The sequence below is a fragment of the Phyllostomus hastatus genome, unplaced genomic scaffold, assembly GCF_019186645.2.
Source record: "Phyllostomus hastatus isolate PE091 unplaced genomic scaffold, TTU_PhHast_1.1 phas_scaffold_1674, whole genome shotgun sequence".
In the NCBI taxonomy this organism is placed as follows: domain Eukaryota; kingdom Metazoa; phylum Chordata; class Mammalia; order Chiroptera; family Phyllostomidae; genus Phyllostomus; species Phyllostomus hastatus.
The window spans coordinates 1,711,240-1,738,892 of NW_025334011.1; the positions used below are offsets into that span (position 1 = coordinate 1,711,240).

A 27,653-nucleotide genomic window follows, 5' to 3' on the forward strand; every position below is an offset into this window, starting at 1 on the left:
CAAATATTCTTCAAAAAGTTTGGAGAAAAAAGAAAACAGTAATTTTAAAAAATTAGCATTAGGAGTGTTAGACTTCATCAGAAATACCCAATGGAGTTGAAACCCTATTTCATCCTATTTCATGATGCACGTGAGTATTTAGATGTGGAGATTGTGCTCTGAAGGTATATGACAGCTTGTATAAGTTCAATTCTAAACACTCACCTCTGAGCACTGAAAAATCTGAGTTATGGTCCACACAGCAGCTTGCTAGAAGTATGCTTTGAGACTCACCAGAGATTCTGTGAATTGCTTTCACCAAAAGCTTTGCTGTTTGCCACTGTTGCTGATGCACTGGGAATAAAATTGAAAAAAAAATGACATACAAAAAAATTTTCATTACCCTTATTTCCCCTGGAAAACAGATAATATGATTTTCACTGCCTTCCACTTACAGAGATTATTGCAGGGGCAGACCAACTGGGCTAAAAATGTAATCGAGGGAAAGTTTACCCAAACCTGAAATTTTGCTAGTTATTTTAGTAACTAGAATTTAAGCATTAGTAAATGATTCTCCTGTTTATAGACCCTTTTTCAGTTGTGATGAGTGAAGGCCCCTCGAAAGGATCTAGAAGAAGATTCAGAGAAAATAGATTAATTTCTGAATAATAAATTAATAAGAATATGAGAATTTTCCCTAGGCTGAGGGTAAAAGTTCATTTGTTTGCATTCTGGAAGTGGTTAGACTGGAGGAAGAGAGGAAAGTGGAGGGATTGAATGGGAGGGGAAGAGCAGTTCCTGCCAGTTGAGGTTAAAGAAAATGAATCCCCCCTGAGGAAAACATCTCTTCACGGTCGGCATGGCAGAGAGACTCTAAGCAAAATGGTTTCTGAAGTTCAGTTACGGTTGTTTTCACTCCTGGATTTGCTGCAGTTCCCTGACATCATCTCTAACCGAACAGCTTAACAGAAGGATCCTAAGAAAAATGAACAGGGAGAGGCCAAGAAAGCAAAGGGAATAGAGAATTTAGTGAGATCCAGAGTCTGGGACACAAAGGGACCGGATGCCCTGTTTCATCATTTTACCTCCTGTTAAAAAACACCATTCAGGTGAATACATTTTAAAGATCTTACTAGGTTTATTCAACAATTTCTGAATCGAAGGCATTCCAAAGAGCTATCCACAACAAGAGACATTTCTAGGCAGAAGGCAGCCAGGAACAAGAAAGTTGTACTAGGCAAAAGATGGATTGGTTATGGCATGGTTATATTTTTTTTAGGGGATAACAGGGGCTTTTAAGGCTTTTGCTTAATTAGTGCTGATCAGACAATTCTTGATTGAGTGGTTTAAGATTACATTTCTGGGAGAGCTGGAACTGGAATGAAGTGACGTCTCAGTTTGGTGATGTGGGGCTTAGCGTGAGCAACTCATTTGGGACCTGTTTTCTTGTTTTTAACACCCCTCAAAGTCCACCAGAGAAATGGGTGTACCACAGTGCCTGGTCCAGGGCTCCAGCCCTTTAAAGTAGACATTAACATAAGGGCTTATCTTAGAAATATAGGTAAAAATAAGTCACACCTTTTCTTTTGTTTGTAAGTCAGTTAAATAGTTGGTATGTGGATTTCTGGGACTGCCTGCTTTATTTGTAAACCTAATTGCATGTTTATTTAACTCTTTATTTCTATAACATCCTATTTTTATTTTATTATCTCAGTGTCTCAATTCTGCAAGAACTAATTTAGCATCACTTCTGCACATATTACATGCAGGTTTCTGTTGACTCACTGGTATATTCCTGTATTGGAAAAATGTATTTTTATATAATGTAAAAGGATTTTTGATATAGTAAATCATATTGTTAAATTATTTAGGCTGTTATATAAAAAACTTAGATCATAAAAATAATACTGTAAATAGTAATAACATATGCTCATTTTATAATGTATCATAGAAGATAATCTTCATATCCATTTTCCAAATAATTGAAATTTTACCTAAACATCATTAATATTTTTAAAGGATTACTTATTTACCTTTTAACATTTATAAATTTATTATTTAATCCTTTCTTCTTACATAGAGAAAGCTTACATTTGTTTCCTCTTTTTTTTTTCATTTTTAGAGAGAGAACAAAACATCAATTTGCTGCCCCACCTATTTCTGCACTAATTGGTTGATTCTTACATGGGTCCTGACCAGGGATTGAACTCCCAACCTTGGCATCTTGGGATGGCACTCTAACCAGCTGAGCTACTTGGCCAGGGCAAGAAAGCTTATGTTTAAATTTAATAATTCAGTGTCAATACTTGAATCATTGAATGTTGTTTTTATGGCTATAATATATTTATATCTTTGTGATGTAAATTTCAGGTAGATGTTTTCTACCTGAAATTTTTCCAACTTCTTATCCTTTTATAAATATATCAGTGTTTTTATAGTTTCCTCTCTCTCCCTTCACTCTAAGGCTTTCAAATGTCCCTTTTTACTTATGTAGCTATTCCGTCATCTTCAGTTAACTTCCTCATTTTTCTAGTAAAGCCTGAACTTAAAATATCGACTTTATAATAAAGGCTTCACTGTAGCTTTTTTAAGTGTTGGAAGCTTTTCTTCTTTTTCATCTTGCTTCTGGTTTCTTAAACTGAAATTGTTCTTTGACATTTTATATTTAAACAGCACTGTTACATCTGAAGAAAAATCACACACATAAACCATACCTGAGCACAAGATGATAAAGCTTAGATCTGGAAAAGACCAAAATACCCCAGACGGGTATGTTATGGACTTTTAGCTTTAGAAGATGGTGAATAATACTTAATCCTCAAGTGAGCAATTTTTTTTCAAATCTTTCACTTTTTGGTCTGTGATGTCACTTAATGAGCTCCACTATATTCTTAAAATTAGACTCAAACTACTTATCTTCTTGGAAGCAGTTTCTGGTCTATCAGAAAGGGCTGATAATTTCTTCAATTATCCACACCTTGAATTTTTCTCTAGCACCTATGCTGCATGTGCTTGATTCCATATGTATCTTGCTTTTTTAGACTGTAGGTTTCCTGATTACAAATAGAGTGAAGTGTTAATTAACATCTAGAAGCGCAATGAATGTGCACTCCAAAAATCTGGCACTAACATTCAATTTCATAATATTTAAAGAAATGTACATTTAAATAAATTAACTGTGTTAAAAAGTAAATTGGTGAAGATTTAAAAAAAATGAGTGGTGGGAATTTTAGTGCCTAGAATTGACAAGACAGAAAGAATAAGTGCTGTATGCACCAATGGAATAAATGTAAATTAAGACCAACTTTCTAGTAGAAAATAATATCTGTTAAGAAGAGAAAAATGATCATACCTTCTGATTTCTTAATATTCATCCTTTGGGCATTCTAGAAAATTTAAACAAATAGAATCAAAGGTAAATATCAAACTAATACTTTGATAACAGAAAAGTTGAAAATGTTCTAATTGTTCAACACAAGGTGATAGCTTAAATACATTGTAGTACATCTTGTAACAGATCAATAGTCAACAATGAAAAATCATTCTTGGAAAGAGTATTTCTTGATAGGAACAAATGCAGAGCATTCTTAAATGACAAGAAAAATGTAAACTTTTTAAAAATACAATTCCAATTTTGAAACTTTTGAGTAAAATGAATGTCACTTGCTAGGATATCCCAGATCCTCAGGCCTTTGGGGTTTATCCTTTTGACAATTACATATCAGAATGTTATTGTACATTCAAACTATTCTGGTTTTGGTTTCAGCAAAAACCCTAAGACATTTATGTGGGACTGCCATCCTGACCGGTAAAGGATGGTATTCAGGAATAGTTATCCTCAGTCTGAAGAGATTAAAGAGGCCCAGAATCAGAAGTTAGAAGAGGATGGAGAGGGACGTTTCTTGGTGTGTGCTGAGTCACTCACTCACTTGCAAGATGGAAGAAAGGGAGTGCCTACCCCTCCATTCATGCTTAAAAAAGGAGTAAAGGAGATATACAGAGAGTTTAATATACTCGTATGCACATAATATTTTGGAGAACACAGTAGGCTCACACTTGAGACATCTAAAGCACAAGGACCTGGCTGGCTGGTATGTTCCTCTGATAGTGGAGTGGCAGAGTTGGTGGCATTGGCCAACTCACAGTCCTAGAGTCTTTTAGGACAAAAGATGCTTGAGTGTGAGTGTGGGCCAGCGTGATTGACCCAACTGAACAAGGGTTAATACTGATGCTCTACAGCAGGTGAAACTCTAGGATTTCTCAAGGCTGAAGACAGAGCCAGCAGCAGCCAGAGAGGAATCTCCTCGCTTGAAGAGAAGTGTAGATCAGAAGTATAGACTATTGCACAGCCATAGTTTACTGTCTGAAACGCCTAGGAAGGTGTCCACAAAAATTAAGGGTCACCTTCAAAACTCTGCCTAGTTCAAGGAACACCTACAAAGAAAAGTAGGAATTTTCTTCCCCTTTCCACCTCCCTAACCTAGCCCACCCACAAATCTGGCAAGGATGGGAACTGAGATTGACAAGGTAGGGGTAGGGCTATCAAAGAGCATGAGCCAGTCAGAAAAAAGAAAAGAAGCCAGAAGCCAAAATGGCATTCTTGGTGAAGACTTAACATTTTGTTTATTATTCTGGACTGGACATATTAACTACTATACTGTTTTTTATCATCAGAAAATGGTTAAAGAAGTAATAAGACTTCTTCTAAATTTCACTCAGGGGCAGAAAGTATTTAGCCTCAAAAAATAAAGGGTCACCAGGATACAAATATAGTTGCTTTTATGTTGCATCCTGAAAATCATGCTTTTTTGATGTAGCTGTTATATAGAAATAAAAGTATCTCTGTCCCATGCTTAGGAAAATCCAGCATTCTTCCCCCCCCCCCCCGCCCCCCCGCAGCACAGTATCTCCAAGCATTCTGTGCGTACATGTGACACGGTCCTGCCCCAGTCTTATCCTTTACAGCTGCTCTTTTCTCTCTGGCCCACACTGACCCAAGCATTATACCATTTCCCTTGATATTTGAAAATTATCTCCCACAAAGGCAGTTAGGTTTAATAGATACTTGCTGACAGTTTGAGGTTATAGGTAGGGAGTATTTTTGAGTAAGACATGAACAAAAGACATGCAGGTGAGGAATGAATGTGGGAGGTGGGGGTGGGTAGGGCAGGAGAGAGTAATGCAGGGGAAAAATGGGGACAACTGTAACTGAACAATAGATTTTTTTAATGGGGAAGAGACTAACAAGTTCAAATTGGCAATTATGAAATAGTCATAGGGATATAAAGTACAGCATAAGGGACACAGTAATATTGTAATAGCTATTATAGTGTCAGATGGGTACTAGACTTAATGTGGTGATCACTTTATTAGCTCTATAAATGTCTAATCATTATCTTGTCCACCTGAAACTAATAATATATTGTATGTCAACTATAACTGAAAAAATTAAAAATATTTTTTATTAAAAAGATAAAATTAAATTACATATTAGATGTAATGGATTCTAGAAGTTCTTTGGCTGTATCCATGTCATGGAATTTCATCCCAGTCAGTTTCCAACTGTCAAGTTGCCCATCCTCTATGTTACTGACCTTCACACTCTTAGGAAATCCTTCCTGTATGTTTCCCAATTCTTCCAATTTTTAACTCTGGAGTTTGGGGACAGGCTACAAAACATCATCTTGTCTTAGTTTCTCTATATATTAAATTGGGATAGTATTAGTAGTTACCACATACTGGCAAGATTACATGGGTTGACACATAAGAAGCAATTAGAATATCACCCAGTATAGAGTTGATATTAAAATACTCAAAGGTAATAAGGTACTTAAGGCAATAAAGAATTTAAAGATAATCAAGGACTCACTGTTTGGTTATTCTGCTCACTGTTGTTGAGTCCTAGAGTGTAAGGTTGTATGACGGTAGTTTCCTTCTCTGTTAAAGAGAACTTCTCAGAGTACTTTTTTTTTAAGATTTTATTTATTTACTTTTAGAGAGGGGAAGGGAGGGGGAGAAAAAAACATTAATGTGTGGTTGTCTCTTGTGTGCCCTTTATTGTGTACCTGGCCCACAACCCAGGCATATGCCCTGACCGGGAATTGAACTGGTGACCTTTTGGTTCATAAGCCAGCATTCAGTCCACTGAGCCACACCAACCAGGGCTCAAAGTACTTTCTAAGTGAAATAGCTCTCACCCCAATAGAATGTGTTATCATCTTGAAAATAATATTTTTATCTCCAGAACTTTTAGGTAACAATATAAAGTAAAAGATTAGTAGGAGATAGACTAAAATAAATCAATAGATTCTATATTTATTTACTACAAACAATGCCCTATTAAAATTGTTATTTATTTACTACAGCAATGCCCTATTAAAATTGTTAAACATATAAGGCTCACCATCCTAGCAAATATCATTACTCTCCCTTGAGGTCCAACTATTTTGTCCACAAGGTCTGCACTGTCTGTCTTCTTTTCCCTCCTTGAGGGCATTCTCCTGATGCTGGGGGAGAAATGGATTACTGGCCAGCTGCTTTAATACCTCAACCAGCTCATTCTCTGACCTCAGTTAAGACTTCTGTGCCACACATTTTTTAAGTTATTCTTTATCTCATTAAATTGTCTTTAATATTTTAAAAAGAATAATCTTATTGCCTCAATGAACACCCATTTGAACTATCCAAAGAGAAGAAGCAATAAAGTACAACCATAATGACCTGCCTCTTTAAAGGTCTTTTGATATCTTTTTGTCATCTCAGTTACTGTTTGCCTGCAATTACACCTTTTTCTTTGAACCTTTTTATATGATTTGATGAATATATTTAATGGAATGTGCAATGTTTCTAAAGTCAAATTTACTTCCTTCTCTGTATAATCAATTCTAACATGTTTTATATCAAGCAGAGTCTTCAACTTAGTTTATAATAGTAAGTTATATTGTTACTTTTCCCTATACATAAGACATAAAAAGAAAACTATCTAAAATCAAGTGTCAGGAGTAAATGATACATATCTTATTTTTTGTGTCATATTTATAAGAATAATTATGTTCCCTTACAATGATATAAATGTTTACTTGACAAAAGACTGAAAAATGCAATTGACAAATAGATCTCCAAATGCCTTAATCTTCTGCAAACTGGAGTCTGGTTATCTGCCTGCAGAGACCCATGGAAGTTATTCTCACCAATCCAAAGTCCATGAAACTACTCCAAAAAAGAGAATATGGGAGCTCAATTGTATAATTCCACTGTCAAATTCATTGCCATTTACAGGCACATAGAACCCTCTGCCCAAACAATTTTCAAGGTATTCAGAAAGGAGTTAACAAGCAAGCCTGAGCGTGCTATCTTCAGAAAGGCTTGCCTGCAAGATAGGCCCTTGGTTAGAGACTGGAAACTAAATTACAAACAGTCCCCTATACTAATATAAAGTATCTTTAAATGATAAGTGGTTCACTATGACTAAGTTGTTTGTACAAATAACATATTTCATCATGCACACCTGCTTGCCATCTGGGACTCTGGAATTTTGATACATGCTAAGAAGAAGGTGCCCACATGACCACTTTCTAAAACACCTGGGGCCTTGAGTCTCCAATCAGCTTCTCTGGTAGATAGTACTTCACATATGCTATCACTCATGGCTGGAGGAATTCTGCATGTCGTGTATTACTTCACTGAGAGAGAACTCTTGGAAGCTTGTGCCTGGTTTCCTGCAGATTTTACCTCATGTGCCATTTTATATACTGATTTTACTTTGTAACCTTTCACTATCATATGTATTTAGCTTTGAATGCACTGTATGCTGATTCCTTCCAGTAAATCACTAAACCTCAGAGTGTTGGAGACCTCTGAGACACAGGGTGGATTGAAATGTCTACATTGAGCCCTGGCTGGTGTAGCTCAGTGGATTGAGCGCAGGCCTGTGAACCAAAGCATCGCCAGTTTGATTCCCAATCAGGGCACATGCCTGGGTTGCGGGCCATATTCCCAGTATGGGGTGTGCTAGAGGCAACCACACATTGATGTTTAACTCCCTCTCTTTCTCCCTTTCTTCCCCATCTCTCTAAAATAAATAAATAAAATCTTTAAAAAAAAGAAAAAAGAGAAATGTCTACATTGAGATACACAGATTCCAAATAAAACATTTATTGAATACAAACTGTGGGATGGAATTATGTTCAGTGAAACCAAGACAAGTAGCCTAGACCTATTTTAAGAAATTTGAAGTATGGTGGATATGTTTGCACACAAAAGTTTATAGAAAGAATATCCAATTAACAGAGTCAAAGCAGAATACAGAAAAACAAAGGAAGGTTATTTAAATGGGAGTTATGAAAATGTAGACACCTCATCTTGTTCAAAATTGTCAGAAAAGCTAGAGACATGTAAGTGAGGCTCAAAAGAACAAGTAGGTTTAGGAAGGTTATGGGACTTCTAGGCAGGAAGAAGGAAAGTTTTGGAAGGTTTCTCTTCCAGAGTTTCCCATGAAACTTTGCAAATGGTTGGAAGATATGATAAAGAAATGAAATAGAGTATATCCAGGAAATACAATAGAATAACAAGTGTTAATTACAGTATAAAGTAGAATTTTCAGATGCTCTTGATTAAAATTTGAATGCATCCAATGTCCTATTTGTAGCTCAATTCCATGTAAAACTTATGGATTATTATATAAGACCCATCAAAAGGCTATAGCATTGTAAAAGTGTCTCTCTTAAACTCAGGCATAGAATTTATGTTCTACTGGTTTCTAATTACATTTTCCCTTTTCTGCCTTTTCTTCAGGTCCATCATGAATGAGAAATGGGACTCAAACTCTTCAGAAAACTGGCATCATACTTTAAGTGTCAATGACACCAGACATTATCTCTACTCAGATATCAATATTACCTATGTGAACTACTACCTTCATGGTGCTCAAGTAGCAGCGATCTTCATTATTTCCTACTTTCTGATATTCTTTCTGTGCATGGTGGGAAATACAGTGGTGTGCTTTATTGTAATGAGGAATAAACATATGCACACAGTCACTAATCTCTTCATCTTGAACCTGGCGATAAGTGATTTATTAGTTGGCATATTCTGTATGCCTATTACGCTTCTGGACAACATTATAGCAGGTATGTTGAGTTGTGTGCAGGGCATGATGATATGAGAAAATGTGTGTCCCATCACCCTGTAGCCATGGCTAGGTCATCCATTCATTACATTTATATAACTTACAAGGTGATACCCCAATAAGCCTAGTATCCACCCTACATCATACATAGTTATTATTATATTATTGGCTATATTCCCTATATTGTACTTTATATCCCTGTGACTATTTTGTAACTGTCAATTTGTACATGTTAATTCCTTCACCTTGGAGTGTTCACTGACTGTCTCCAAAGAATGAGATCTAACATATATCACTGAAGACCTTGAATTTGCTTAAAACAGTTCAGGGCACATATAATATGGTAGAAATATTTATGAGAATATTATGGGGTGTAATGTTCAAGGAATAGGTAAGTCTTTTTTCAACTGATGCATTCAATCAAATATAAATAGATATTTAGACCCTTTTATGGTTAGCTGGGGAGATTTCCAACAGTTTTCTTTTTATAAGATTTTATTTATTAATTTTTAGAGAGAGGGGAAGGGAAGGAGAAAGAGAGGAAGAGAAACATCAACGTGTAGTTGCCTCTCACGTGCCCCTTACTGGGGACCTGGCCTACAACCCAGGCATGTGCCCTACACTGGGAATCGAACCGGTGACCCTTTGGTTTGCAGGCTTGCACTCAATCCACTGAGCTATGCCAGTCAGGGCAGATTTCCAGTAGTTTTGGATGAAAGATGAAGCAGCAGTCCCAATGATTTCTCAAAAAGTGGAAGTTTTATCAGTGGTAAATTCCATGTTGACATAAGTAATGACTAAGTAGTACCCTAGGGTGTTTCTTGGCCTGTGTTACTGCTTCTATTACACTACATGATATACTCTGAAAGTACAGGAACCGTGTGCCTCCAACTCCCAGCTCAGTTTTGGTACATAGTACCTGCTTAACAAATAGTTTTATATTAATTAATGAACAGTACTCACGATATTCACATTCCTGTCTGTAAGAAAAAAATGAAGTGATAGCAACACACCAAAATTGTAAAGCAGCACAAGCCATCTCAGGGTCATCTTTTTGTAACATTAACATAAGTTCACTAAAGAATACGAGATTCCTCTGTAGAATTTACCTGTTTCCTTCTTTTCTTTGGAGTGGGAGCTTAGAATGCCTCTTCTCTCACTGCATAGATCATGTGTCTTTGTGAACTCTATCAGTAAAAAACAATATCAAGGATGTGTAATTTCAAAGCACTATGCTAGACAAAGAGTGAAAGAATTGATAAACATTATCATTATTGTTCTCAGGAAACCTATTTATGAAGAAGAAATGCTCTCAACATTCCCTCTGTAAACATTTATAATTAAATTATTTTAAAAATTTCCAAATAGAAAGAAAGAAGGAGCTCCTACCCTGTGCAACAGCATGGATGGAACTGGAAAGCATTATGCTAAGTGAAATAAGCCAGACAGTAAAAGAAAAATACCATATGATCTCACCTTAACAGAAACCTAATCAACAAAACAAACAAACAAGCAAAATATAACCAAAGACACTGAAATAGAGAACAGACTGACAGTGACCAGAGGGAAGAGGGGAGGAAACTTCAGGGGAAGTGGGGAAGGGTTTGAAGGAACTAGTATAAAGGACACATGGACAATAACAAGGGTGGGTGGAGACAGGAGGGAGGTGGGGAGGGCTGGGGGGGTGGGCTAGGATGGTGGTAAAGGGCAGAAAATTGCTTGAACAGCAATTAAAATTTTAAAAATTGTACAAATTTAAAAAATAAATTTAAAATTAAAGTGAATGATATACAAAATAGAATATAAAAGTGTATTTTCATTTATTACCCTTCCTTACCTTTGATTTGCATCCCCAGGAGGCAGCCACAGTCAGCAACTTTTACCTTTATTTTTTGGTAATGACTACTATGTTTTTATTACAATGTGTTATCTTCAAACTGTAGAGCTGTAATTTCTTTTTCATAATCCTCTTTTATCAGAAGAGGTAGTTTTCCTTTGCAGACTCCACTGTGATGACAGCACAGGGACAATCGAACAAAAATCCATGGAAACTGCACGTCAGGTACTATTGAATGTGAAGCTGGGAAAACAGCAAGACTGGCTGATACACATGCACACTCTTTCCTCCTCTCGTTCTCTCAATGCAACTATAGTTTTTGGTTAAATCAATGTTCAGAGTATACATTCCTATTATTACATGTACCTTACCCCCGCTGAGCCAAATAGAGTCCTATTATAGCAATTTCTCTATTAACAGTTTTTTTTTGTTTTCCTGGATTTAAAAAAGGCATCATATTTTGATTTGTTTCATTGTAGGTGTGTACCTGTCGGTAACATAGTCTCAGCTTCTCTTCCAGGAGTGTTGATTTCTTGTCCATATTTTCAAACAGAGAAGGTAAACTGTAAATTGCATCTTCTTTCCTGCGGATACCCCCCGGGTGCTCTTGAAGTTTTGTTTCTATCCAGACACAGTGTTCTCCAAGCAGGGAGCTCACCAGCTCAGAGACGTCCCTGCACTGCAACCCTAACAACCTCTTCTCCCCTCTCAGTTGGGATGCCATCTCAGTTGGGATGCCATCTCTTTTTTCTTGGTTTATTTCCCTGTTATCTTCTGGAGAAAGGGTCAATTGAGATTAAAATGTTAGAAATCTTATAGCTCTGCAGATATCTTTATTCTGCCCTCATATGTGACTACTTAACTATATAAAATATTCTCGGTTGGACATGTTTTTCCTCAAAATATTTGAAGAGATTGCTCTACTGTTATTTCTGAGAAACCTGATGTTACTGCTGAAAAGTCCAATGCCATTTGACTTGATTCTTTTACTTATAATTTGTATTTGGTTTTTCTTCCTGAAAGTTCTTCGAGCTTCTCTTTATCCCCAGTGCTCTGAATTTCAGGCAATTATGACTTGGAATGTCTTTTTTAAATTTCATGTATTGCAATAGACACAAACTAGGTCAATCAAAATATGAATACCCTTTGTTTCTGGGGAATTTTCTTGTAGAATTCTTTTCTGTTTTTCTTTAACTCCTATTAACCCAATATTGGAGATTTCAGTTCCCCCCTCCCCTCTTTTCTAATCTTTTTTTTTTCCATTTTCTGCTCCTTACTGTTCTGCTTTCAAAGATATCCTTTATTTTTTCTTCCAGACTTTATGTTAAGTTCTTCATTTCTGTTATCATATTGTAAAGTCTTTGAGCTACTTTTGTATCCTGTATGTTTCTTATACTCTCTTGCACATTTCATATATGTTACATCTTTGAGGTTATTCATAATAACTTTGTTTCCTTTTCATTTTTCATCTACCTGATTTATATTTACCTGTTTTCTCTTAACTTTCTTGTTTTCAGTTTGTTTTAGACTCTTTTTTATTTAATGTTTCCTTAATGTCCACTGCTACTTAGCTGCTTGTGCATCGGAAAGAGGCACTGTGAGTCTGCCTTGAACTTCTGCATACATGGGTTTTCAGGTTAGGTCCACCCTCAGCTTCATTAGTCTGGGCTATTCATTGAGGAATCCAGAGATTAAAATCTTTATGTCACTGTTCTTAGGAGGATCACTTCCCCCAGAAGGAAATTCTCTGATCTACTGCCATAGGTATATAAGGCTGACTGACTGTTGCATTCTAGACTGAGTGGGCCAGCCGTATTGCATGCAGAGTGCGTACTTTCATTTAATTCTGCATCATTGAGACACCCACTCCCCCTGCACCTAGAGACTCAGAGCCGAAAACCTCCATGCTGCCACCTCCTTAGAGAGTTACCTCCACTCTTCTGCCCACCTGGGAGAAAGCCAGTGGCATCTGATGGCGTTTATACATAATTCAGCCAGTTGTGTTGTTTGTCCAACTTTACATTCAGTTGTGTCTTCCACCTTGGTTTCTGTGGAAAAATAATACTGTATCAAACAAACAAATTTCAGGGCTGAGAAGACATGCTCTCTTTTGGTTTGTTCAGTAGAGTCATTCAAGCACCTATTGCAAAATGGCCTGGATGGATGATAAGTGTTTGTTTTTTTGAAGATATGTTTGGATTATTTAGGTTACTGGAAATATTTTTAACTAGATATGTGGAGATTAGCTATATTTTAAAAAATAAATCAAAATATTTTTGAGTTAATTTTTTTTAAATATGAGAAATATGTAGCATTCATCTTTTGGGAAAATAGAATATTTGCTGGTAGAAGAATAGGTTACTTTTTTAACAGCAGATGGGTGTTTAGAATATCAAACTGCTATGATAATTTTACTAATTTATTTATGAACATTCTGGTAACTGAGGCTCACTTAAGGAGGAATTCAAATAGACTACTTTTGTTCATGCAAAGTGTTCTTTCTTCTAAAACTAGATCTTAGCCAGCTCAGGCTGCTATAACAAAATACAGTAGAGTGGGGTTGAGGCTTACATAGCAGGCATTTATTTTCTCAGTGATCTGGAGGTTTAACACTCAAAGTCAGGCCATCAGCATAGTCAGGTTCTCGGTGAGAGTACTTTGCTTGGTTTGTGGACAACCCTTTTGCTGTTTGTTCACAGGGCCTTTCCTCAGTACATGCATATGGAGAAAGATGTTTCTCTCTTGTCCTCTTCTTATAAATTCCATTATGTGGGCAACACCCTCAAGGCCTCATCTACACCTAATTTCTTCCCCAAAACCAAATCTCCAAATATCATCACCGTGGGGGTTAAGGCTTCAATATATAAACTGAGTGAGGGGAGTGGGCACAAACAGTTTTTGAATAATAAATTATTTTTGTGGTAATTTGTCTCATTCCATTATATATCAGTAAATATTAACTTAATTCTACCTGTAGCTTCTCATAATTTATGGGGAACATTTCCAAGTTAGAATACTAATTTCCTCCTGTTTTATTCATTTAAAGAGCATTATTAGTGTATAAGAGGTAGTTGTCTGGACTCTGGAACCACACTGCTAGGGTTCAGATCCTAATATAATGCTAAGCAGCTAGCTGTGTGGCAAGGCATGTGACACTTGTGTGTTTGCTGCCTAGTCTGTATCATGAGGTGAGTAATAAAGGCTTCAGAAACCTGTTGTGGGGAATTAGATATATTAATAGATAGAAAGCACCATTACAGTGCCTAGAATGTTGTAACTGTTATATAAGTTTTGAGATGATGATGATGATGATCATTATTAGTGTACTAAAACAGAACTCTGAAGATACTGATGAAAATAATGGGAAACATTGATTGTTCCATAGATACTACGTAGAAAACTTGTATCAGTCTTCATTTCATGCCTTTCTGTTTACTTTCAGTGAAATTTTTTAAGAGTGATTTTTTTTCAAAGACTCTTCCTTTTCCCTTTCAGGGTGGCCATTTGGAAACGCAATGTGCAAAATCAGTGGTTTGGTTCAGGGCATATCAGTTGCAGCTTCAGTCTTTACTTTGGTTGCAATAGCAGTGGATAGGTAAGTCAGCACCGAAATATGAATCCAGAAAAATGGGTGTGTTTGCATCTAATCCACCTAACCAGAGAAAAATGTATAGTCTACTAAACTGGGTTGTGTATATAAATGAGAGAGGATATATGAGGCCTGTCCAGCAAGTATCCAGCCATGCAGTGTGAAAAATAGAGACATTTATTGAAGAAGATACAATATACAAGAAACACTGAACATAGGACAATGATGCTTCAGCCCTCTTCAAGGTTGGGCCCTCACACATTTCTCCTAATCACTATCAGCTGCCTCATATTTTTCCTGAATCTCACCGGCAGTCTGAAATCTCTTCCCTTTCAAAGGTGATTTTAATTTTGGGAAAAGACAGAAGTCACAGCGTGCCAAATCTATGCTGTAGAGGGGCTGAGTCAGCCGGGTGATGTGATGTTTCACCAAAATATGATGCATGAGACATGATGCATGAGTAGGCATGTTGTGATGAAGCTGCCAGTCACCAGTTGCCCATAGCTGTGGCCTTCTGAATCATCCAAATAGTTTCTGTGGAGGAATGTTCAAGCTTAATGCAAAATTTGATGCAGATTTGTTGCTCCACTCACTTAATTATTTTGAATGTGACAGCCACACAGTAAACATGCTCACTCAATGGCATCTACCATTTCCACTGACAGTGAAGTCGTCATTGTTCATGCATGCCCATTCTAGTCTACTCCTCTTGGCTGCCAGGTTACATCAATGTCATGTAAACTGTCCTCATTAAAGTGACAATGGCTGGAAATTTTCTGGACACACACACATATACATATGTACATATGAGAGAGCAAAATAAGATGTAGTATAATTGTTGACATCATAACACTTGGTAGATTCTATTTTTAATATTAACTTATTGTTTCCATCATTATTCATAATGTTTTAATCTTTTTCTAAGAGCTTATCATATAGATCTAGTTTATTTGTTTTGCAGGAAAAGAAAATAGAATTTAAACCTATCCTAACCATTGTATGCCAAAGATATTTTTATGTTGTTTCTAAGTTTATTATATGCTTACTATTAAACTAAATTATTTTTTGCATACTACTTTTTAAAAATTATATGCATTTTATATTAGTAAGTAACAGTAGTACTATTACTAAATAATTTTAATGTTAATGTTTATAATAGATTTTATACCTTAATTATATAATATATATCATCTTCACAGCAAATAAAAACCTATAATATCCTTTTCATTTTCTCCTTGAATCTTGAGTTTATCACTTTTATTTCCACATTACATTTAGGATTAATCCTTTTTCACTGTTTCTAGCATGGCTTCTGAACAGAGATTTAGAAATAAACATTACTCTTCATTTCTTTATTATCAAAAGTACATAAGGTTAGAATATTAAATAAATTGTGCTATATTTATTTGATAAATACCTGTACAGTGGTTAAAATTATTGAGCTAGGTCACCATATATCAAAATGCATAAATCTCAAAAGCATGCAGTCTCAACAAAGTTATATAATAATACATGCAACATGGTGCCATTCTATGAAATTTAAAATGTCATAGAAGCAGGCTAATACTATGAAAGCATAAAAAATTTGATAGTAGAGATATATATCAACTTCAGGATTTTGGTAGAAAGAGGAAAATGACTGGATAAAGTAGATCTACCAAGGAATTTCAACTGTATCTGTAATATTTTAGGTTTTTAAAAAACTGATGAGTATTTGGTCACCTGCTGTGGTTAAATTCACAATGCCACACTGCCTGTTGTTTCATCTGTGCATCACTTTGCAATAGTTTCAGTCATCTGTTGCTATATAATGAGTCACCATATGAAACAAACCACTTAGTGGCCTAAAATGGTAGCAATATTTATTATGCTTATGAATTTATGATGTGAGTGGATTCAGCTGGTATCGATGACTTCACTGGTGTTGAATTTCTGTCTTGTTCATTTTGCCTCTCTGAATACATATACATATATTCTTGAGTGAATGCATAAATAAAATATTTGAGGTTCTCATAGTTGGTTTACAAAAAGAGTAAAAATATCTAGAATGGTGCCTATGAAGTTATCCACAATTTAATGGTGAGTAAAGGGTGAAAATTCACTGATCAGAAGACTAGAAGAAGCTTGGAGGTTAAGACAGAAGACCTTATGCATGCAATGGAGTGGTTCTACAGGACAGCAGAGAAGCCAAGGCTCAAGGTAACTAGTCCTTGTATGACGGTATGTCAGATAAATTAATTTGGAGTTGTTGCTGCACCCACATAAATGCTCTAAGTTTTCTTACCTGCAAGTCTGGAAAGTAATAATCTTCATAACATTTCAATTTTATAGAGCCATCACGAAAATGAAAGAAGATTAAATAGGTGGTAGTACTTTGAAAAATATAAAATGTTATACAGTTGCTTATTGGTATAATTACCTTATAATTAACATGTGTATCAGGAATTGTAACACTAAGAATCACAATAACAAAATAGCAATAAAATGAAGCAGACTAACTCTGTATACTGATGTTGAACTTTCATGCCCACCAGAGGACAGACCACTGGGAAAGTGCCTAGTCAGAACTCACAATGGAAACTCTTAGACTCTTATTGCTGTGAAACAAGTCACCAAACCACATAGTGGCTTAAAGCAATAATCCTGTAATATTTCTCCTGGCTCTGTGGATTGTCTGAGTGCCTCCTGTGGTTCTCCTGCTCAGTGATTTGTAGCTGAAGTCAGTCCTGCTGCAGCATCACCCCGGTGCCAAACTGGGGCTGGCACCTCCTAGGGGCTGGTCTCTCTTGCCCCAGGGTCTTTCTACACACAGTCTGTCACCTAATTCAAGCCTCTTTATAACCTGGTGGCTGGCTTTCAAGAGGAAGCATTCTGGGTACAAGCCCTGATATGCAAGTATATGAAGAGCCTCTGTTTATGTCATGCTTGCTAATGTCCCACTGGCCAAGGCAAGTTACATGGCCAAACACACAGATCACATGGGGGAGGACCACAGAAGGGAATGACAAAGAGTTTAAGAATATGAACCCTGGAGCTAAACTACCTGTAAAAAATTATATGTAATTCTGGGCAATATTTTTACCTTTTCTAGGCCTATTTTCCCATCTTTTATGATGAAACTTCAAGAGATAATTCATGCAAACCACTAGAAAAGAATGAAACAGAGTACTACACATTTATGTTAAATAAATGTTACCACTATTACTTTTATTAATAATAGTGTCTGATACACTCCACTTATTCATGTTTTGAATTGAAATTTATCTCATGTCAATTACAGAAAATGGCAATGCATGCCTTTCTACTACTAATGGTAACTTTCCATGTTTTTGAGAAGAATGTAGGAATTACTTAAATTTATTACACAACTCAGTCAGAAGTTAGGGGGCAGTGCCTCAGCTGATATTTGCCTTTAATTGCAGGTTCCGGTGTGTTGTCTACCCTTTTAAACCAAAGCTCACTATCAAGACAGCGTTGGTCATTATTGTGATCATCTGGGTCCTGGCCATTGCCATTATCTCTCCATCTGCAATAATGTTACATGTACAAGAAGAAACATATTACCGAGTGAGACTCAACTCCCTGAATAAAACCATGCCTGTCTACTGGTGCCTGGAAGACTGGCCACATAAGGAAATGAGAAAGATCTACACCACAGTACTGTTTGCTAACATCTACCTGGCTCCCCTGTTCCTCATTGTCATCATGTACGGAAGGATTGGAATTTCACTCTTCAAGATGACAGTGCCTCACACAGGCAAGCAGAACCGGGAGCAGTGGCACGTGGTGTCCAAGAAGAAGCAGAAGGTTGTTAAGATGCTCCTGATCGTGGCCTTGCTCTTTATTCTCTCCTGGCTGCCCTTGTGGACTCTGATGATGCTCTCAGACTATGCTGAACTGTCTGCAAATGAACTGCAGGTCATCAACATCTACATCTACCCATTTGCACACTGGCTGGCCTTTTTTAATAGCAGCATCAACCCCATCATTTATGGGTTCTTCAATGAGAATTTTCGCCGTGGTTTTGAAGATGCTTTTCATCTCCAATTCTGCCAAAAAAGGACAAAGCCCAAGGAAGCCTATGCCCTCAGGGCTGAAAACAATGTGGTCATAAATACATCTCATCAGTTAGCTCATGAACCTACAAATCAAAACCCACATGAGGAAAATTTACTTTAGAAAAAGTGCTGAAAACCCCAAACAGGAATTGATGGAAGAATTAGGAGGAGCTACCAACAGCAATGAGATTTAATAAAGAGCAAATGTGATTTTTCAACTCTACTGTGTTATATATTGAAATACTGTTGCTCTCTATGGCTTTGTACTTCAATTGTTTCTGAGAATGTTCCAAAGAAAATATTCATGGAAAGCCCTCTCTGAAAACAAGTAAACAAAATGGTCGTTATGCTCATAACCAATCTTATGATACACAAAATATGTGAAGTGACTAATACATGAGTTTTCCTGGATAAATCCATTTTCTAGGAACATATTTCAAAGCCTGACCTTTTTCAGCTTAACCCTTTCTGTATGAGATAGGCATGTGTACTATGTCCATTGCTGCATGCACACTGAGTCTCCACTTGGTGATAAAGAGGTAGTTCTCTGCATGAGAGCACATTTTGTCAGTTCTTCCTTTGCTTTTGTATTTGAGGTTACAGACTAAAAATTAATGATCTGCACTTTTAAAATATCCTTCTTAGAAATAAGAACTATAATAGCAAATAAAGGGAAATTATATTTGTTTGTATTATAGGTTGATTTTGTTTCATTTGAAAGAGTAAAGTTGGTAAAATCATAAAATTGTTTCATAGGAGTTATTGTTGGTTTTTTAATATTTTTATAAATGAAGTTTATGCTCTAGCTGAGCCCATGTTTCTTATAAAGGTGATTCAGGACCCAATTTAATTCCCCTGTTAATAGAATCTCTCACATAAAAAAGCAAATCTTTCAATAATGGAGAAGTTGGCAGAAGAATGGAAGCTGTCTTTTGAAGTGTTTAAGCAGAAATGCTCAACAATCATCCTAAGACTCCCATAAAGTCTGTACAGAGCAAAACCAATTATTCCAGATTCCCTACTGAGCACAATATTTAAATCCAGCACTCCTACTGGTTTAGTAAATGAGCACTACTATTATAAAGAGAATTGCAACCCCTTGGATTCTCCTGTGTTACAATTGCATTGATCATAGCCGTAAATGCGAGCTTTTAGGGTGACATAAGCCCCTAAAAGTGGGAATTATAAAATAGCAAATAGTCTGGCAAATAAAAATAAATGTCTAGTTTTGAAACTATCGTGTTTTTCCAGTCATTTATGTAGTTCAAGCTAAAAGCTCTTCAACATTGTAGACTTTGAAAAAGTAATTGTTGAGTTTTTGGTTGAATTGAGTTGAGTGACATTTGAAAATGCAAGTGTCACTTTCTGCAGTTCAGTGACGGTGACTTTTTGAAGTCTTGTGCAATCTTTCAAATTCAGGTTCGTTTGTCTAATGTGCAATTACAATTGTACACTGAAATACAGTGCAGGGAGACAGAGAAAGGTTTGTTTGATTTGGCTGGAACAAGAGGACTTGGACTGGAGAGCAAGATCTCTGACATTGCCCCTAAAAAGCAAAAATACTGAAATTTTATGTAGCTAGGGAGTAGGGAATAGGATATTTCATGGAACTGAGGGGTAAGTTTGTGTTTCTCCTGTCTCAGGTAATAACATTTTGTACCAACAGACTTTTGGGCACAAGCAGATGGTCACAGTTTTCTTAAAGGTATTCCTTCTGCACCATAAACTCATATGTTCTCCTTTTGACCCTGGAGTTTTCTTGTCCCGCTTGACAGAGAAACAGCTCATCAGCAAAGTAAAACTGCAATGTGAGAACAAGGGCTGCTTGGCAGGAAGAGCAGCTATTGTGTAAGCAGACAATCACAGGGCTCCAACTATAGTTTTAGGTATAGAACATGATCTTATATTCCTCTGCCCCAACTTATAGAAACACTATTTACAGTTGGGGTACTTAGATGTTGAAGATTATTTTGTTAGAGATTATCACTTTCTGATGGGCATCCTCACATTCTTCCAGTTCCTGAAAATCATCATAACTAAGTCTCACACCCTTATCTGTTACCTGTCTACCTTTTATCACCTTCAGTTCCTCATTACCTATTTCCTAATGGTTACAAAACTCTCTTCCCTGAATCCCATCTTGGCTTTCCGTCCTGTCTTTCAATTCTCTCTATAGCTGGCCAACTCACCTTCCTGAAATAGAGAGTTAATTTGTTCTGATTTGTAAAAATACCTTCAGAAGCTCTCTACCTGATAAAATGCGCACAGATGTCTAAAGCGCACCTCAGTCTGGCTCTTGTCTCCTGGTTGCAACTACAACACAAATTGTTTTCTAAACTTCAGTCAAACCAAGACAGTTAGCCTAGATTACTGTATATTTTTCATGTATTATGTATTCTCTGCTTTATTCCCCTATCTACCTGTCTACTTTGTCCAAGATCTGTTAAAAAGCTAACTTTCAGAGAGTCTGTATTCTTACAGAACTGGGTACTTTTTTTTTAAGCATTGTATACTTTTTGCATGAAAACCTGTTGTATAGAAATTGTTCTGTCTTATCCTTGCAACTAGAATATTAATTCCTCAAGGGCATGTACTCCCTTCCCTAAGCATGGTCCACCTCTTATAGGACAACCTCAATTGTATTCTAATTGTTCTGTCTTATCCTTGCAACTAGAAAATAAATTCCTCAAGGGCATGATGAAGCAAGCCTTACTGGTTTTTAGGTGCCCTACAATGTGGATTACAGTAACAACAATAAGAAGAACTCTACATTTTATTGGGCATTATGTGCCAGAAATTTTATATAAATTTGTACTATTTATTCCCATTTTATAAATATTAGAACAATCGCTCAGAGACAGCAAACAACATCTAAAATTGTACAGCCAGATTCTGAATGAGCTCTGATCGGACAAAGTCCCCATGTAGTTTCAAAGCCTGTGCTCTTTCACCACGTTGGATTTCTAGATGGAGCTTGCTTGAATGTTTCACATTAAACATTTTTAACCTCTAAATTTCTCTTACAAACAGCCACCAGCAGCAGAGTTTGCTGGTAAACAACTACCATAAACTAAAAATAACATTAATGCTCATTGAGGCAGTTGAGTGTAGATGAAGAACACAGACTGGAATTTGAAGTGTCAGAATTTTAACTCTATCTTGCTAGCTGTATAACTATGGGAGATTTACTAAGCTTTTCCATGGCTTGTTTTCCTTAATGGTAAACAAGAAAATATACATTTTTCACATTATCTGTAGAGACTAACAGTATTTGAGACTTACAGAAGATTGTAGCTATTACCAATACACCATATTTTGCTGTGTATAATGCACACCCACGTTTTTGGCCCAAACTTTCGGGAAAAAAATCTTTCATTTTATTTTTTTAATTCAATCTTTTCATTTATATTTAGATACTTGTTTTTTTGTATTATAAAGGAATTTTCACATTTATTTTTGAACATACAGATATTTTGCTTTCTAGAGTTATACTTTTAATGCATAAGCATAAATAAAAGAATTAAAAACATTTATATAGATACAGAATTAGCACTACTTATGTATAATACACATCCTTATCTTTCAATAATTTGAGCAAAAAAGTACACATTATTCACTGTAAAATACAGTAAATAGCAAATAATTTCAAGATACTTGAGTTTGTATGTGCATAAGGCTCTAACGACTTTATTATTTATGCCCAAAGACCAGAGACATTAGTGCCAAAATATTCTATTAAGTCTATCAATATTTAACAGTTTTAAATAGGCTTAGTGGAATATAAGTAAATATTTCCAGTCTTAAGTACTTAAAATCAATCATGTTTCTACTAGAGCATATTTTATCTTGTAATAGTCAAACACATTTTTACCTTTCTAATTATGAAATTTTAGCTCTCTAAAGGAAATGATTCTTTGCATGTTCAGATTATTGTTTTTTGGACTGAGTATATTTCATTCCATTGTCATGGTGTGGCTCATAAGTTTTAGGAAGTGTACATGCCATTTGATAAATATTCCAATGCACTCTTTACAAAGACAGTTTTGAGTAAGACTGAACAATTACAAGTCATCTCTGAACTTTTATTAGTCTAGCAAACACTCTTGTGGAAGGATCTTAATATAAATATTAAGGCATGGAAATAACATCTCAAACTCTCAGAAATAGAACTATACATAATTTACTCTACTTCTGAAATCTAAAACAAATACCTAGTCTTTTTATGGGGAAAATTGCAAGTTCTTAAAATTAGAAAATCATTCAACAGTAAACAAAATAAGGTAAGACCGAATTTCAGAAATGGCCAGTTAATTCAAACATGCTATCATAGGATACATAATAAAATTAGCAACATTATTTAATGTTGGTCAAGTAGTTTATTATTATCCCAAACAAATGCAGTAGTGTGTGGCAGGATATATGGTTTTAAATGTCACACTTATGTGTAAACATTCTCCCCATAAAAAATAATGTCATTCACCATGATCCACATCAAACAAAAAAGGTGGAGAGAAATGTTTTAAGTAAGAAATTTTAATGGAAATGTCTCAGTGATATGATGTTAGCTGTAGAAAAATACATTGTAGTGAAACTGTGAATTCAAATCCCAGCCTTGCTGCTAATATCTTGTATGACTCCTGACATATTACTCAGCAATTCTGGGATATTTGCCAGAATTGTGTATAATCAGCGCTGCCCTTTGTTGAAATGTAGAGACAGATTCACAGGAAACAGGAATCTGAGGGAAGCTTAGACACTTCCAAGTATAGCTCTTTCTTTTTATAAACACCCTAGTTTGCAAAACATGAAGAAACCATGCCCTATCATTTATAAGTAAAGGCTTAGAGGCACTGGAATAGCAGTCTGGGACTTACTGATAGGTCTAATAATCCATCCATAGTTTAAATTCTACTGTGGACTTTAAGACTAGAAAATGGGGAAAAAGCTTTAAAATTGCAACAAATATTACAGTTAAATAAAATCTCTCCAAATACTGATGTTTGCTAAATTAGAATGGAAAATAAGATATTTAAGATGTTTTCATTAACAAAATTTTCATTGGTCTAGGATAATAGTGGTGCTCTGCTTCCAAAGTTATTGGACTTTTTCATATGTTTTAATTAATTTTCAAGCATGTTAATAACATTTATAATATTAGGGAAACATATTTAATAAAAACAAACACCAGAGAACTGTCACAGTCTTTCCAAACCACATGAATGGGATGGGCTCTTTAAAAGTTGTGAGGAAAGTATAACTGAGAGTGATAATCAGTATAGCTGTATAATTAGTACAGTCTGGTGCTCTATGAATGGACTGCTGTGTGCTTGTCCTTGCAACTCCCGTGAAATTTAACACAGTCTTGAACACATTCAAATTGGTATTGTTGACCAACCTGACTCTCTGAACTAAAGCACCTTGTATCCTTTGGGAAATTATTTTTCTGAAGAAGAGCAAAACAATGATAGAGAAAAATAAATTCTGTAGCTGAGGGGAGACAGGACAGGAAGAGGAAGAATTTGAACATTCCTCTAAAGAGACATTTTAGAAAACTAAGGATTTCCTTGGCTATTATTAAGGTTTTGCAGAGAGAGCTCATGCTCTCATGATTGAAGAGTAACCTGCAGCACAGGCCCTCAGTTATGCACTGTGAGGCCACTTCATCAACACGGTTATTTCTGCTTTATTAGCCGTTAGATCTCCCATGTTACAAAGGTAGAGAGAGCCTTACTCAGCTGTGGATTGACTAGTAGGGCATGTCCTCCCTGAGGTGCAGCTTCACTTCTAGGCTGAGCTGCCTGGAAGAAGTCTTCAGTGCTGCGAAGGACAGCAGGAGAAAGGTTCAGTACCATCGTCTAATAGTCCTGGACAGGAAATTCCACTCTTTTCTTTAGTCCTGTTGTTGAGAGCCCTTGAAAAAATTAATAATTAAATGGGGTTTGGTACTTAAGAATGACATATAAGAGGAGTGTGATTTCTCCTTTATCCTGTCATCATCAGCTGCTTAAAGATCATTGTTAATTCATTAACTAAACACCTCTGATCACCTAATATAATGAAGAACTGTACCAGATTCTGGAAATTAAAAAATAAATAAGATACAGAGCTATGTCCAAGCAACACAGAGTTTAGTGGAGAAGATGAGCGTGCTGACCAAGAGCGGTAGTGCAGGAGGGGAAATGCATGTACAATGAACTAGAAAAGAGTGACAACTCGAGAAGGCAGAGTCTTGAATGTTGAACTTTGCCTGAGGGAGATAAGGACATTTTCACCGAAGGGGTGACATTTAATTCATGCTGAAGGCAGAAGTGGCAGAGGCATAAACAGGCTGTAAGAGAAGCAATTCCAGTCTAAGCAATGAGTTAAACATAGGACTATAAGGAAGAAATCTGATGTTTTCACACAAGAGGGGGAAGCAATTGTGGCAGGAACATGATAGGAAGAAAGAGAAATTAGTATGGGAAAGGAAGTTGGAATGAGATTTGAATAGTCTTCTATAACGAGCTAAGACATGTAGCTCTTCCTAGTATGTATAGTCTCTTAGTTCTATTCTTTTTTCTTTTTCTTTTACTGCTTTCACATTTCTCTTCCTTTCCTTTCCTTTCCTTTCCTTTCCTTTCCTTTCCTTTCCTTTCCTTTCCTTTCCTTTCCTTTCCTTTCCTTTCCTTTCCTTTCCTTTCCTTTCCTTTCCTTTCCTTTCCTTTCCTTTCCTTTCCTTTCCTTTCCTTTCCTTTCCTTTCCTTTCCTTTCCTTTCCTTTCCTTTCCTTTCCTTTCCTTTCCTTTCCTTTCCTTTCCTTTCCTTTCCTTTCCTTTCCTTTCCTTTTCTTCTTCTTGAGATGTTTTCAGAATAAAGCATGCCAGAATCAGTCACAGCATTTTGCTTAGTGTGACCCTTCTTGGAGCGTGGACTTGGGGAAGTAAGTGTGCACTTGCTGCTTTTGCACAGTCTGCATCAGTTAAAACCCTCTCCGACTGGACCTGGCAGTGTGGTTAGCTATATAGCAAATCACCATTCTCTGTAACAATCGAGTTAAACAAAAAATAAAACACAGGGTGGGGCAAAAGCAGGTTAACAGTTGTGAGTACATAAAACACAGATTTTATTATCGTATTATTAATTAATTATTGTATTATTTTCCATACAACTGTAAACATACTTTCATCCCACCCTGTATGTTTAATCAATGAGCTGAGCACACTCCATCTGTAGACTCATTCTTTCCGTCCTCAGAGAGCATCTCTAGGAGGTCCCACAACATCCCTAGTCATTCTCAGTTAGCAAATAACATTTCTCTGGGTATTAAAATTTTAGTCTAATCAAGTATAATTTTAAAATCCTCTTAAATTTAACTGCTTCCCTCCCAGCTCATGTGCACCCAAAGCAGAGAAACCTACTGCAGACAATAGAAGTGTCATCTGCCACTTGATTTCTCCTTTCATCTCCACACCGGCTCCTGCCGCGCTGGCTCCTCCCAGATCAGGTAAGCAGACATTGGCACGTTCAGGATGCGGAAGAGCTATGGAAGCAGAGCATTTCTTACCTGATGTATGAAAATGTCATGCTGTGATTTGGCTTCATGAGCCTTCTGTGATACAGATATTACAGCTAATTTATTCCCAGATAGAATACAGACACCCAATCCCAGGCTAGACTGAGGCCTGGTCCCTCTGGCCAGTTTGATGTATGCTCACTTTCTGCTTTGACCCTGCATAAGCCACCTCATTTTTATTAAGGTCGCCTTGCTTCTGGTAGGAAGTCATCTTTGGCATGATGCCACTCAACAGATATTTGTTGATTCAAATTGAAATAGGCTGCTTTTGTTCAAAGCTTGCTGTTACAAACCTATGTGTTGGAGACCACTCTGTGTGGTTTTGGAGACTGCAGCCCCTCGAGAGCAGGCTCTGAAAGGGGCTAGTAAGTCTCCCTGGAAAACCAGGTAATGCAGGTGGCAGACGTGACCCACACTGAGGGTTCTGTGGGAATCAGACTTAAATGTACATTTTATCCTTTAAAGGTTGCTCTGCCCAGCATAGCCCTGTTGGTATAAACCAGATGTTTAAGTTCAAGGCATAAGGAATAAACTCCTTATCTCATGAAAACATGTCTTAAAGACCATCTGGCATCAGCATGACTAACAGACCCTGACCTATGACAAATCTCTGTGTTCCTTCAATTGTTATCTATAGATAATATGTGTTTTTAAATGACTATAGCCCTTTAACATTGATTGATGAGCTATGCATGTATGCTGTATACACCTACGCATACCATCCCCAATAAAAGCCGTTTGGGAGAAGGGCTCAGGGCGTTCCCCACTAGGAGGAATTTCTATCCCCTTTCTGGCAGGAACAAGATTGTGTCCGGGAGGACTTATTTCTCACCCATGGCGGCTGGAAGAGCTCTGCAGGATGGAGTTCCTCCCACACTTATGTTTACGGACTAAAAGGGCATTTTAAAAGAAAAAAAGTGCATACTTCTGCCTTTAAGCATTTACATTTGCTATTATCTCTGTCTGTAAGTCTCTCTCTTTGGAGCTTCATAGCTCGTTCCCTGGCCTTGTAAGGAGAGTCCCCTCATCTACAGAGCTCTTCCCTTGGAGATGTCAAAACTGAATTCTATGTTTCATTACAGCCACCTTAACCAGCCAAAGGTACCACAGAACTAGGAACTTTGAGGGATATTGGTATGCCAGAGCAGTCCTGACCCTGATGGAAGACTTGTTCCCAACCAATGACCTATAGACTCATTTCCCTCCTCAACAAAGTACCCATTTTCAATCCTGCATTTGCATGTCTATTGTGACACTCCTGCAGCAGGGCTGAAGTAATGTGCACTGTAAGCCAAGCTGTCCTTCTACATACAAATATTACAGGTTTTCTTTTTTTATTTATTTTAAGAGAGAGGGGGAGGATGGGAGGAAGAGAGTGAGGGAAACATCAATGTGTGACTGCCTCTCACATGTTCCCCACTGGGGACCTGGTTTGCAAACCAGGCACATGCCCTGACTGGGAATTGAACCAATGACCCCTTGCTTTGAAGTCTGGTGCTCAATCCACTGAGC

General features: G+C 36.7%; 1 protein-coding gene across 1 annotated transcript in view; it reads left to right on the plus strand.

The window, feature by feature from the left end:
- NPFFR2 (neuropeptide FF receptor 2) overlaps positions 1-19,067 on the plus strand; it is a 48,662-nt gene extending 29,595 nt beyond the window's left edge. The window contains 4 exon segments of the mRNA XM_045858053.1: positions 8,773-9,107; positions 14,439-14,538; positions 17,955-18,707; positions 18,709-19,067. Coding sequence (XP_045714009.1) covers positions 8,780-9,107; positions 14,439-14,538; positions 17,955-18,707; positions 18,709-18,784 — 1,257 coding nt within the window. The 5' untranslated portion in view covers positions 8,773-8,779 and the 3' untranslated portion in view covers positions 18,785-19,067.
- The last annotated feature ends 8,586 nt before the right edge of the window (positions 19,068-27,653 follow it).